Genomic DNA, 13,956 nt, shown 5'->3' with positions numbered 1-13,956 from the left:
ATTGTATTTAAAATCCTTTAAAATGTCAAAAGTGGGATTTTTTTTCTTCAGACAGTGTTGATTTGAGTTTTAAATAATTGATAATTAATTTGAATAAAGTAACATTATTCAAAGGACTAAAGCAGTCCATGTCCAGTCAATATCATTGTGTTAATGATACAGTTACCATTTACAGTAATACAGTAACATGATGCAGTAACATTTTGATATTTTATATTCAAGCTAGCCTGATTCTATTAACATTGCACTGTACAAGTAAAACAAAAATCACCAGACACAAGACAACACTAAGAAACAGTGAGTAAGTAAGAAACACATGTCAGTCGTCGTAAGTCTGTCCTTCTGTCTGGAAGTTTTTATCCACCAAAATGTGTGACTGGTATATTGCTGAGAATAATATGGGCTCTAAATTCAGATTTCAGTGCACTGCATATACACGTTGCTTTAAAGGAGGCTTTAAAAGTAGTTCAGCAGAAAATTCTGTCATTATTGTCAGTAATATTCTTTCAGCAGTCCATAGGTCTAATAAATTATTTGGCGTAAGCTTGACAGATATTTGTAGGGACATGCACCCTTTGGTTGGGGAGGTTCTACATTCCTCTTTAGGTGCTGAGGGAAGGGCTGAGGAGAATATAAGACCCCAGCACAGACTGTGAGACAAAGTAAGCGTCCGGTTTCCAGTGTTCAGCTCCATAAGTGAAGTCTGCCAGGATGAGCCGCAGTCCAGAGAGGATGTCTTCATACCGCCGTCATTTCGAGGGCACTTTGGCAGCCAGCTCTGCCTGCCAGCTGCGGGCTTCCAGTCCATCTCCCACCCGGAAGGAGACCCGGCATCGGTCAGCAAGCTTCACCCGGAGTGGTGAGACAAGGGGGCGCATGGCCCTCAGTAACAAGGCTCGACTGACCAGGTGGGTAACGTGTAAAAATGTATTTATTGGTTATTTATGTTAGTTGTGTTCAGATTTGTCTTTTTAAAGAAGTGTGAAACAAAAAATACTAACATCAATCAGAAAAAAGTTTTCTCTTCCTTTCCTAAAGCAGTACAAGTATGGGAGCTCTGTGCTTTGGTGTGTCTAAGGATGGTGAGCTGGAACTGGACCTGGATGTGGCTGCAGAGGAGAACCGGGCCTTTATGCTGACTCGTACCCACGAAAGGCAGGAGATGGTCATCCTCAATGACCGTCTGACAGTGTATATCGAAAAAGTAATCTGCAGTCCAACCATATTCTGCTTCTGTGTTTATAATAAAACCTGAAACACATACACACAGGTCTGCTCTGTTGTCTGTTTTTCTTATTCAGAAATGAACAAGAACATAAAAGTTAATATTACACATAGTGCTTCATAACCTTTTAAGATGAAATGGTAGCACATTGTACATTTTGGGGGGGTTTTTTGGGTTTTTTTTTACTTTTAACCTGTTTCTCATGCTCCTTGCTTTAGGTGAGAACACTGGAGTCAAAAAACAAGCAGCTGGAGGCTGAGATTGAGGCCCTGAGAAGCAGCTATGACAGATCATCTGGGCTTAGGAAACTCTACGAGTCTCAGCTGAAGGAAGTGAACAGGGACGCAGAGAAAATGAGAGAGCAAAGGGTGAGAGAGAGAGTCAAGTGACTTTTTAAGTGGCAAACTGAGAGAGCTGGTGTGGGTCCTTATTGTAGTCACCACTGCATTATTTCACTCCCTTATTTGTTCAGTTCTTACCCCTCAGCAGTAAAATATTGATGGAGTGTTGTTGTCGTCCTGGGGGACGGGGCTATGGCTCCCCACACCCTCTAGCAGATTGTTACATGGGCAAACCTTTTGAATACAAGCACGCTCATCCACACAGGTGTACGCACAGGTGCACACACGGGTGTTCACTGCTCACAGACACAAACTACACCTTTGTTGACTGCTACCTCAAAGGACATTGTGCGCTGCCGGTTCTGCGTGCTGCACTACAACATTCAATATTTAGTATTTACTATTATTTACACTAAGCTACATTATTGCTATGGTGTTGTGTTTATTATGTTGCTCTCTTTTTTTCTCTCTCAACAGGTGATCCAGGAGATTGTTTCTTTATAAGTGCCCCTTCTTACTGTCCCTCTTCCCCTCTGTTTTTCTTTCCCTCCCCCTCTCTCCTTTTCTTTCTCCCTTTCCTGTCCCCCAGCCATGTCTATCCCATCTGTAACAACTGAAAATAAAATAAATAATAATAGCAGAGGTCGATCAAATGGACCAATACGGCAAGGCCTTCAGACAACAATTCTGATGGCTAAAGAACCAAACGGGACAGGCAAAAAACAAAAACAAACAAACAAACAAAAAAAACCCACCAGCCTCTATCAATCTTGTACTTAGAGCTTGTTCTTGTGCTGTCATGATTCCACAGTCTCTCTTTTTTCTTTGTTTTTTTTCTTTCTTTTTGCAGAAACTCTGGTGTGGAAAATAAGTACCCTGCTGGGATAAGCTGGCCAAAGTGTTAAAATTTTATGTGTGTGCGTGTATTTGTAATATTTTGTTGCACATAAATGATGCACACCTCCTCTATTCACCCTGCTCACTCCCCCCCCACCCCCAACAACAGCATCCAATACACACTCAACACAAGGCTCCAGCCTGTCTCTCTCAACCACCCAGGTTAGGAGGGAACTGAGGAGGATTAATGGCAAGAAGGCAGCGGGCCCAGATGGCATCAGCTCGAGGGTCGTCAGGTCCTGCGCGGACCAACTGTGTGGGGTGATGGAGCACCTCTTCAACCTGAGCCTGAGGTTGGGAAGAGTCCCACAGCTCTGGAAAACCTCCTGTGTTGTACCAGTGCCAAAGACTTCACGCCCCAAGGACCTCAACAGCTACAGGCCAGTGGCTCTGACATCCCACCTGATGAAGACCCTGGAGCGGTTGGTCCTGGCTCAGCTTCGGCGCCTAACAAGCTCATCACTGGACCCACTTCAGTTTGCCTACCAGCCTGGCATTGGCGCGGATGATGCCGTCATTCACCTCCTACATCGTTCCCTCGCTCACCTGGAGACCGCTGGAAGCACTGTGAGAATCATGTTCTTTGATTTCTCCAGTGCCTTCAACACTATTCTTCCCTCGGTTCTGAAGGACAAGCTGGAGAACTCTGGAGTGGACCATCACCTCACTACCTGGATTTTGGACTACCTCACCGACCGACCACAGTATGTGAGGACTCAGGGCTGTGTGTCGGACAGGGTCGTCTGCAGTACGGGGGCCCCACAGGGAACGGTTCTGGCTCCGTTCCTCTTCACCATCTACACTGCAGACTTCTCCCACAATTCCACCCAGTGCTTCCTGCAGAAGTTCTCTGATGACTCTGCAATAGTCGGCCTCATCACTGATGGGGACGACAAGGAGTACAGAGGACTGACTCAAGACTTTGTGGACTGGTGCCAGCAGAACTACCTCCAGATCAACACCAGTAAAACCAAGGAGCTGGTGGTAGACTTCCGCAGGCACAAGCATTCTCCACTGCAACCACTGAACATCCAGGGTATGGACATTGAGGCTGTGGACAGCTACAGGTACCTTGGTGTTCATCTGAACAACAGACTGGACTGGACTCATAACTCAGACGCCCTCTACAGGAAAGGGCAGAGCAGGCTGTACCTGCTGCGGAGACTCAGGTCGTTTGGGGTGGAGGGCCCACTCCTGAAGACCTTCTATGACTCTGTGGTGGCTTCTGCTATCTTTTATGGTGTGGTCTGCTGGGGCGGCAGCATCTCTGCTGGGGACAGGAAGAGACTGAACAGGGTGATCCGAAGGGCCAGCTCTGTTCTAGGATGCCCTCTGGACCCAGTGGAGGTGGTGAGTGACAGGAGAACGGCGGCTAAGCTGTCATCCCTGTTGGACAACGTCTCCCACCCCATGCAGCAGACTGTGACAGCACTGAGCAGCTCCTTCAGTGGGAGACTGCGGCACCCACGGTGTGGGACGGAGAGATTTCGCAGGTCTTTCCTCCCCACTGCTGTCAGACTCCACAACAAAGACTTTAACTGAACAAACACACACATCCACACATGTGCAATAACACTAAGTGCAATAATCTTTTCTGGCATTGTTGTATTTTTACTCAGTTATATATAGTATTTGTATTTGTATTCTATTTTTATCTTATTGTATATTTTTATTCTATTTTATTCTACTGTATATAGTATATTATTTTATTCTATTCTGTACAGCTGTGTACTGTATTTATTCTTATTGTATTCTAATTTTTGCGTCATAACTTTTGCACTGTCCACTTCCTGCTGTGACAAAACAAATTTCCCACGTGTGGGACTAATAAAGGTTATCTTATCTTATCTTATCTTATCTTATGCGGTTCTTTTTCATGTTCTTGTTTTTTTGTGTATTGTCAAATGGTTTGCAACTGTGTCCTGTTTTCCTCCTTTACCTCTTTTCCCACATTGGGTAGCGCTAGCGCAGAGGGGTAGCACTGTTTTTTGATTCTACAGGAGTTTGACAGTTGTATCTGTGGCCTGTACAGGATCTGTCTTTGGCAGCCAAGGCGGCAATGTTGGGCCAGTTGGACACGCTGAAGGCAAGATATAATGAAGCCCTGGAGACCAGGAAGAAGTCAGAGTATGAGATTGAGGCTCTACGCCCGGTATGACACAATGAAAAGTCAATTTGTAACTTTGAATAAAGACACTTAGCAGCTGCTTGTGAAAATAAATTACATTTATATCCCTGTTGTTTCTGTTCTTCTCAGAATGTGGACGAAGCAACCTCAGCCCGGATTGCGCTGGAGAGGCAGCTGGAAAATCTGGAGGTTCAACTCTCCTTCCTGCAGAGAGTTCACAAAGAGGTAACACATAGCTGCCTCGTGGTTGGCATGTCATTCATATTCCCCATCAGTGGTTTAACGGGCTGTAAATTTGCTGGTTATTGTCAAATCCAGCTCGTGTTGATGGACAGAGTGAGTAAGACCATAAATATTGCAGTTATCTATTTGGTGTGAAAACTTCAGAGGAAGTCAAACAGACAAGTTCTGATTTATCTGTGGGGCAGAGTGGTAGATTTGAAAATGTTCCTAGCTCATTTAACTGTCCCCCACCCGTGTTTGTTTTTGTTCTACTGAAAGGAAATTGAGGAGTTGATCCTGCACATCTCTTCAGCATCCTCTGAATCTGACTTCATGTTTGGCCTCCCAGACCTTTCCCCTGCCCTAAAACAGATTCAGTCTCAGTACAACAGCATTGCTGCCAAAAACCTGGAGGTAAGTGGCATTGATGAAGCTGAAGTATGCCCCGACTCTGGAGAATTAGTCTCTAGATCTCTTTGCATCTCATTCTGTGTTGTCCAGGAAATGGAGACCTGGTATAGAACCAAGTTTCAGGATCTTGATAACACCTCCAGTGAACATATTCAAAAAGTCCGAAGTATGAGAGAGGAAATTGCTGCCTATAGGAAGAATGTGAGTGTTACTTTCTGTTCTTCTTGTGGTTCATTCTGCAACTTTTCTGGATACTCAGTGTACATATGCACAATTAGATCCTAGACAAAGAACATGAACTGGAGGTACTGAAGACAAGGAATGAGTATTTGGAGGCCGAGATCCGTCACAGATTGGAGAAATATAAGAATGAAGAGAAGGGCTTAGAGGTAACTAACTGACTGACTTATAGAGATATTTTTTGTCATCCTATGGCCTGATCACAACAAAAAACATACACCTCTGATGTAATTTCAACAGGAGCACATTGAGGGAATTAAAGTGCATTTGAAGGTGAGCAAGGAAAAGACTGCTCTGCTGCTGCGAGAATATCAGAACCTCCTGAATGTCAAGATGGCTCTGGAGATTGAGATCGCCACCTACAGGTGAACAAGCATTACAATAGGTTTTAAGCACTTAGAACACTTAAACTGTTAATGTGCACACACACAGATGTGGGTGTGTGGCTTTTACATCAAGTAGAAAATAAATAGTATTATGCAAAAGTCTTGAGACACTCCTTTTTTTCTTTACAGTTTGCTTCCAAAGAAACAGATTTCCCTTCTAATTTTCTCAAGGCTTTGTGAAGGTTTTCAATGTTTTTCTTTGGACATTGCCACCCTTTTTCACTAATTTTCAGTCCAGTTCTTGTACCTGTCCTTATTTGGTAAACCACTTAACACTGAGCTATTAATCATTCATTTACAACTGATAAATGAAGCCTCATTAGAAATGGCCTTAGTGGAAGGGTGGCTGTCAAGAAGGAAAACAGGAAGAAAAGGTGGAGGTATGCAAAATTACACAAGATGTGGAAAGAAAATCGGGCAACAGATCAGATGGATGTAAACCGGTAAAACTTTGGTTCAAATTGTCATCAGTTTTCCTTTCTTTTTTCGTATGTTTGTGTGTTAGAAAACTGATTGAGGGGGAAGACAGCCGATTGGGCACCATGGTCCAAAACCTTTCCTTGACTGGAGGCTTGCAACTTCCTTCCAGTGATAGCAAATGTGCTCTCTCAGCACCTTCAAAGCTGGGTGGATCTTTGAGTGATACAAGCGGTAACAGCACTGAGAGAGCTGCAGGTGCTGGCCGAATAGCAGCAGCCTCATCAGACATCCAGGCTGATGGTAACTTAGAGAAGCAGGCAACAGTGATGTCCAAGAGAAAGACGGTCCTCATCAGGTAGAGGATGACTTTGGCACGGAATGCATGACACATAAAACCTGTAACATTTTCAGCCAGATCTCTAGTGACTACACAGTAATCATATTATTCTGTCTGATCTCCCCTTTCCCAGAACAGTTAAGACAGATGAGGACATTTACGAAAGTGACACACAGGAGTGCACCATCGTCATTTCCGGAGCAGCCGATGACACAGATGAAGAATAAACCCCCAGCTCTGTGATTCTTTTTGAGTACATCTGGTGTGCCGTCATCACTCCGCTCTGCCTGGTCCTATCTCGCTCTCAGCCTCTGCTTATCTAACCCTCCTGTGTGACATGAGCATGTCACTGAAAGTAAGAAAAATAAACAGCAAGCAAAAATAGTTGTGGTTGTCAATTCAATCATAGAATTCTATCAGTGTTACTTCACTGTAATTAAAAAAAAACCCCACTCTCCTTTTTTCCATTATTTAATTCAAATAATAGCAGCAAAGCCGATTCAACAGTCATTATGTAAACTTACATGATTTAATGAAAATTAAGGGAATTATTTAAAATAACTGTTCACAAATATCTGGGACCAAGTGAAATGACCACCCACATTAAAACCAGCTGTTTGACTGTTTAAATTTTATATACACACACACAATTCCCCCAACCTTTATTAATTCCCCTCATGTGTACCCCATCATCAGAGTGACAGAAATACAAAGAAAATAAGGACAATATAAAATCATTTGGTATCACCTGACTTTAAAAAAATAAAAAATAAAATAATGATCAGCAATTCTGTAATTCTGATCGATCAATATGGTGTGTTTGTGTGATTGTGGTTCTAATGCAATGGTTTGGGTTCATCCCCAACTCCTCCAGCAAGGCGATACACTGCAAGGCTGACTTCATGTGCCAGGGCATCAGCACTCTCCTGAAACAACACAGAGAGCCAGAGTATTATTCACAAAACCCTTCCCTTCCAGATATTTTTTAACCTCAGTAACACTGGCTTGAGAATCAATAACAGAGAAAACTTGGAAAATAGATTTCTCACCTGCGTGTCTGCCTCTGCATATACTCTCACCACATCCTCTGTGCCAGAGGGCCTCACGAAGGAGCGAGCCTGTCTGTATTTCTTCACTAAATTGTCGATGGCCTCCTGCAGGCCTGCTGGGGTCACCGCCCGCCTCTCTGCGTCTGTTGTGTCTATCACCCTGCGGTCCGCCACCTACACAAAAAAAGAAAAAGAAAAAAGATCACCCTCAGGAGCCACTATCTCTAACTGGCTATGTGCAGGGTTATAGTAGACAAACGTTTATCTAAAAAAATAAAAGCCTCCTTAGTTTGGTTCGGCACTGCTGTATCATACTATGGAATAAATTAAATGTAAAGTGCGTATTTCTTTCTATCAGTCACACTTTATATCCTGGATATAATACATAACTATACAATATGAGCACCTTGACTTTAAGTTGCCTATTTGGCAGGTCGGTATAGATGGTGTCCCACTGCTGGATAGTCATTCCTTTGATGGCCAGTATGGCTTCAATCAGCAGCATGTCAGAAATGGCATCTCCTACAGTCTTTAAAAGAAAATATCAACGTTAACAACAGAGCTCCATTGTCTGCATGAGCTCAGTTCAACATTGATGTCAGCGTGAGCGTGCCTGGTTGATGACGTTGATCGTGTTTCGCAGCAGGAGAGCTGCTTTCTTCCTCTCGTCGTTGACGTTTGTGTCCTCAGCCAGCTGCTGGATTTTCTCTTCAGCTGCCTTGCTGAACAACACCTGATCCAAACACAAACAAACGCAGGATGACACATTACTTCTGATTTTTAGCCTTGCAGGTGATTTTCAGTGCATTTAAATATGTGTGCATATGTGTGTACTCACTGTTCCGTGGCCATTGGCCTCAAAGTACACACCGACATCAAACTCCTGGGCTACATGGTGAAGATGCTTCACTCCAGTCTTCGTACACCTCACTAAGACCTAATTGTCAAATAAATCTGTGAGAACCGTCCTCTCCATATAAATACTAAATAAAACACCTGAATTCTCTGTGGAATTTTTTTTGTCACCTTCATTGTGTTCTCCAGATAGTGTGTTGAACTTCCATTAGCATAAGCAGTTTGCACTACTGCTATCTTCAAGTCTAGTCCAGCCTGTGCATTCCAAGGGAGAAAAAATACAAAGAACAGCGATTCTTGGTAAGCGCGTGCCCGTATGTCATTTACATGATTTTTTTTTTTTTAGAGTATACCTGTGTGAGCAGCTCTTTGAGAAAAGTGCTGATGAGGGTAGCCATCTTGTCTCCATCCAGCAGGTGAAATGTTCCTTCAGAGTCTGTGTAGTAATAAACTATTCGATCGGCGTCGCCATCAAAGGAACAGCATCGCTCTCCTGGGTTAATCTTAATGCCTTCATGTGAGAATGCAAGACAGGTCTCGCATATTAAAACGATTACAGTACATTCAAGTAATTTAACTGGCCCTATGCGCACCTGTTGGGGGTTTTTGCTGCACCTTCACATAGTCGGCTCCGCACTGGTGGTTCAGCCTTCCTTTGCTGCCATCATTATTAAGAGAAATTTGTAGCTCTTTCTTCAGGTGACTCTCCATCTCACGTACCTTCAGAGCCCCAATGCCATTAGCGCCATCCAGGCAGAGGTGCTTCTGGTCATCCGTACGGTTGGACGTCTAATGGAAAGAAAACCATGGAGGAGAGAAAGAAAGGAGTAGTTCCTGGATGAATGAATGTATCATAAAACACGTTGACACAAACAAACAAAGAGTGACTGAATGCAAGCGCAAAATAACACACGACACACTTCTGCTTCTTACATTCTTGGTGAGCTGAATGAAAGCTTGGCAGAATTTAGTGTAGTATCCTTCCACTGTGGCCTCTCCATATTTACCCTGCGTGTTTTGACAGCAGACCATGTAGTGAAGCTGAGGGGTGGTCACCAAACCATAGTCTGAAAGGACAGATGGAAAGGATAAAAAGGCAGATAAGGAGCCAGAAGAAGAACCAACAATAAAAGAACAAAAACAAAAACAAAAAAGCCAAGCAAAGAAGGAAACTAATACATTGCAAAGCATATATTTTAATGCAACCCAGCTGAGGGGCAGCCAATCACAGGAATATCTTTTAGGTATCCACTTCTCTTACCTTTGCTGTGACCACCAAGAGCAGAAACTCCATCCAGTACTGCTTGTGAAAGGCTGGCACTGCTGCTCCTACAGGCAGAGGACACGACTGTAAAGAAGCTATTCTACTCATACACACAGGTTTATATTTGATCAGTTTTTGATTTATTTGTTTGTAGTAAGACATTATACCTAGTATCTTTTCCCACAAACACATTAGCCTCCTGGCTCATGTTAATGGCCTCCTTTTCTATAATGTTCTTCAGAGCAGTGAGCAAGTCTTCCTGATCTGCATTGGCCAGCTGGGTGGCATGCTCCTCCCAGTCCTGTGTCACCATCTCGCCCATCGGGTCAACGAGCTTCACACCGTTGTCTTCCTACACAAGTACAGACATGATGAGACAAACAGGAATGGGCTGAAGTTGTAATTTATGATGAAAATAAACCATAGCTATTTGCGCTTATGAATCCCTCTAACCTCTGGGTTGTGCGATGCAGTGACCATGACACCGATGGTTGCTTTGGTCTTTTTGGAGCGCACTGTGGCCAACAGACCCATCCTGAACATGATGTGGTCCAGCTGTTTGGCGTTGGTCCTGAAGCCAGAAGTACCATACTGCAAAACAAGCCCTGCGGGCTTCGGGTGCAAAGCGGACAGCTTTGATATTTCTTGAAATTCGGCCATTGCTGAAACATATCAGAAAAGCATCAGTGGCAGAGAAAGTGTTAAGATCTTCCTTAAAAGCCCCGCCATGTTAACCTTACTTGAATTATAACATGTACAGTTATTATTATGCAATAAAAGCAGGGGATTCAAGCTACCGATGCATACCATAACACTTATCAAAAAAAATGATTATCTGTTTATTAACAGATAATTTTTAAAATAAACTCTTTAACAAACAATGGACTATTTAGAGGAGTTCTGAAGTTCCCTAAAAGTTCCCTGATATTGTTTTTAAATAAGGAATTCTCGAAAAATGTTCTTTGGAGAATTTTGTACAAGTCTTTGTTATTAAAGAACGTTCCCTTTGAAGTTTGTCTTTAAAGTTTCACAAATTAATTTTGAATGAAAGTTTTATGATGGTTAAATGAAGGTTTTACAAAACAAACCCTCAGAGAACATTCCTAAAAAAAAGAAAATTGCAAACACTAAATTTGTAGGAAACACTCTACGCATCTTCTCTCAAGACTCTTTTTCATAAAGTCCTAGAGGGAATCTTCAGGGTGTGCTCCCTCTAAACAATAGTTTTCACAAAATAATTTCTGGGTAACTCCTCAGGTAGTGTTCCCTGGAGGTTCCTGAAGCCTCTCTGAAGGTTTCAGAGAATTACATTTTTCAGGGAACCTTTGCTAAAAAGGTTCTTCACATTTTTTGTGAAGAAAAAAAGAATTCCTTTTACAGAAGTTTGCACTGCCAGATTAGTAAATCCAGCATACACTTTAGCTGTATTAAACAGAACTATAAAACCAAATTCATTGGAGTAATAAAGAACATCTTATTCAGAAAAGCAATGTTGTAAAATCGGTAGAAACGAGAGGTATGAATGTCATCGAGCTTGAAGTAACTCATGTACTAAGTACTATGTTAAAATGGTTGGAGCATTTGTAAAAAATTAACATTATGGTTTAGTATCCTGGCATATCTTTTACAAAAAGCTGGAGGAATAACATTAATGTTGATGTAATTAAAAGTTAGTTAAGTTTCAAGTTTTCTGATTATCACGCTGTTAATTAAGTTACATAGACACTGTTCATTAATGGTTGTTGTAGAAAAAAAAAAGCATTTCCTGTGTTAGAATATGATATGATTAAGTTTCGGGTTTCTATAAAGAGCCAAGGTGGAATTTCGGTGTGTAAGCCTTTTGATTATTGGAAAGTTTTATATTTATAAGTGTAGTTTTGTTTATTCCAAGTTTTTCTGCATTTAAAAATTATGCAATTTATCTTCAGTGTATAAAATGATTGGAAAAGAGGAATGCTTTAAAACAGAAATACTTGGAATGAGTTAATTTAAGGTACTTCATTTATTTGTTTATATTCTGTTTTTCTTTGCTGGCTGGAATATTTGATGAACATGTTTGACAGCAATGCCTGTTTGTTTACTTGAAGGCAGTTTAGTAAAAGGATAAATAAATAAATACAATTTTGGCTCTAGCAAAGGTAATACCACCTGTATATGTTATGTGTGTGTGTGTGTGTCCCAGCTTTACTGTTTGAACATATTTGCAAAACAAGCCTAGCAAACCATGAAGGTTATTACTATAAATAATGGTTCGCTAATCGTAATTTGGGTAAAATGTTTTAATTAGTCGTGATTTTGATTTGAGGTCACATGCCCAAGCCCTTGTCTGGAAATGCTTACTTTATTAAAATGCTGTTTATCATATTTAACCATATTTAATAGATTAAAAACACGGCGACTGGACTAAACACTGACAGCACTTAATGAGGGCAAAGTATAAAGCTCAATAAAATGAAGCACAACAAATGAATGGCAAAGAAAGTTACGTGCTTCTCCCAAGTAAAATAAGTTACATAAAATCGTCTCATGCCACATAAACAAAGAGACTACAATAAACGCGTTGTGTTTAAACCAAAGGTTGCGCTGTGCAGCAGATTCGCTTAATTTTAATTTACTTACTGTTGTGTTTTCTGAAGTATCTCCACTACAGTGCAGTCAGTGAAAAGCTTCCTGGATCTAGGTTCCTCCTTCTCCCTTCTCACGGGAGACGTGGCTTCATTTCCGCGTACGTCACGTGTTGCGAATACACAGCGCATGCTCAGCCAGAGTCGAGCGTTTTTTTTGTTTGTTTCTTTTTTATACTTTACTGTCGGTACATTTTATTTTCCTAATTATTGTATTTTTTTTCCCAGCTCATTTTCACAATGAGAAAGACAACAAAAACAAAAGTAAAACAACACAGAAGTAAAACAAAATTAAAATACAGAAGTGATACAACTGAGGGTTCTATTTAGAGCTCTGCAGAGCACTGGATCGTGACGTCGCCGACGTCATGCATTATAGTGCCCTGACTGGGCACCTCCCGTACACTTCATATCAGACATCTCTTTCATGGATACAGGCTGCAGGACAGCTGCGAAAGCAAAATCTTTATTCCTTTGTTTCCGGAAAGCCAGCTTTTGAAATGCGACAATGAAATCTGGGTAGGATTTTACACCTCAGACACACAGAAGTCTGCGACTCCCTCTGACTGGCATCACCACAAGCCCTTCCACTTGCTGCTGCACCAAAACATGAAGTGCTGTAATGAAACACTGTACCATAATAAAATACATGAAAAACAATTTAACGTATGAATTACTCTAATTCTGAAAGATTCACTGTACAGTTTAGTGTAACTATAGTGTAGAAACGTAAGGGCATTATGACACTGCAATATTAAAATTCCAAGTAAAACCTTTTGCCTAATAAAGATGTATGTGGTGCTATAAGATGTAAAATTATAAACTGGAAAAGAAAAGAAATATGTAAACCTGCAGCATTAAAAATACCAAGTAAAAAGAAACTATGCAAAGTGTCTTTGCAGGGCCAAAGATCCAAAAAATGTTTTTCTGCATGAATCACAGAGCCAAGCCTCACTGGTTGCCTGACTGAGTCCCACAAATGTTTTGTTGAGAAAATGTTGCATTCTGTGTTGATCTTATAGTAAAGAATGCTAGTAACCCAGCTTCTACATTTAAATCAGCATTATGGGTGGGTAAGTACTGTACATCTGTGTGGTTTTAAAAGCATTTTATGAATGTCTGTGTACTTGAAATGGTTTGGCCTGTAAGAAAGGGGAAAGAGTTGCTGAACTAATAAAGTTTAGCCTATATGAAAGCAGGAAAAAAATGTCAACTGTGTGAGTTAAAAGTTTCAAGAGTCTAGACTTTATTGTCATTATGCAAGCATAACAAAATGAAGGCAATACTTCTTCACACAGTGCAATAAAACTTAGATAAGCTAAAAATACTGACATAAATATGAATATAAACGATATATATAAACATAATTTATGACATGCGTTAAAATGTATAGTTTGAATAAGTGTGTATATGTCTACTCACAACTATATAAAACCATTCCAGGTGACGACCCCATGAAGCTCATTAAGAGAATGCCAAGAGTGTGCAAAGCAGTAATCAAAGCAAAGAGTGGTTATTTTGAAGATCTAAAACATGTTTTGAGTTATTTCACACTTT

The 13,956-nt window shown here is 41.3% G+C and overlaps 2 protein-coding genes across 4 annotated transcripts; one reads left to right on the top strand and one right to left on the bottom strand.

Annotated features, from left to right (window-relative positions):
• The first annotated feature begins 674 nt into the window (after positions 1-674).
• ngs (notochord granular surface) lies at positions 675-6,978 on the top strand. 3 transcript variants are annotated; one of them, XM_023154407.2, is made up of 11 exons: positions 675-908; positions 1,042-1,204; positions 1,444-1,593; positions 4,496-4,615; positions 4,721-4,816; positions 5,093-5,227; positions 5,315-5,425; positions 5,503-5,613; positions 5,705-5,829; positions 6,356-6,625; positions 6,741-6,978. In XM_023154407.2, the coding sequence occupies exons 1-11, from the start codon at positions 712-714 to the stop codon at positions 6,832-6,834; spliced, it is 1,572 nt and encodes a 523-aa protein (XP_023010175.2). In that variant the 5' UTR covers positions 675-711; the 3' UTR covers positions 6,835-6,978. The 3 variants fall into 3 exon arrangements, with proteins under 3 accessions (XP_023010175.2, XP_004542046.2, XP_004542044.2); XM_004541989.2 differs by having other exon boundaries at positions 1,039-1,204; positions 6,746-6,978; XM_004541987.2 differs by having other exon boundaries at positions 1,039-1,204.
• An 88-nt stretch (positions 6,979-7,066) lies between these two features.
• Positions 7,067-12,520, bottom strand: pgm3 (phosphoglucomutase 3). The gene is made up of 13 exons (XM_004541990.2): positions 12,395-12,520; positions 10,229-10,437; positions 9,943-10,127; positions 9,773-9,840; positions 9,445-9,578; positions 9,105-9,300; positions 8,865-9,022; positions 8,683-8,766; positions 8,495-8,593; positions 8,270-8,389; positions 8,063-8,185; positions 7,657-7,830; positions 7,067-7,533 (listed from the first exon to the last, which is right to left on the bottom strand). The coding sequence occupies exons 2-13, from the start codon at positions 10,433-10,435 to the stop codon at positions 7,444-7,446; spliced, it is 1,638 nt and encodes a 545-aa protein (XP_004542047.1). The 5' UTR covers positions 10,436-10,437; positions 12,395-12,520; the 3' UTR covers positions 7,067-7,443.
• Between the last annotated feature and the right edge of the window lie 1,436 nt (positions 12,521-13,956).

Source organism: Maylandia zebra, linkage group LG15, assembly GCF_041146795.1.
Source record: "Maylandia zebra isolate NMK-2024a linkage group LG15, Mzebra_GT3a, whole genome shotgun sequence".
NCBI classification, from domain to species: Eukaryota; Metazoa; Chordata; class Actinopteri; order Cichliformes; family Cichlidae; genus Maylandia; species Maylandia zebra.
The sequence above is the reverse complement of the archived record's forward strand: the minus strand, read 5'-3'. Positions and strand labels throughout refer to the sequence as shown.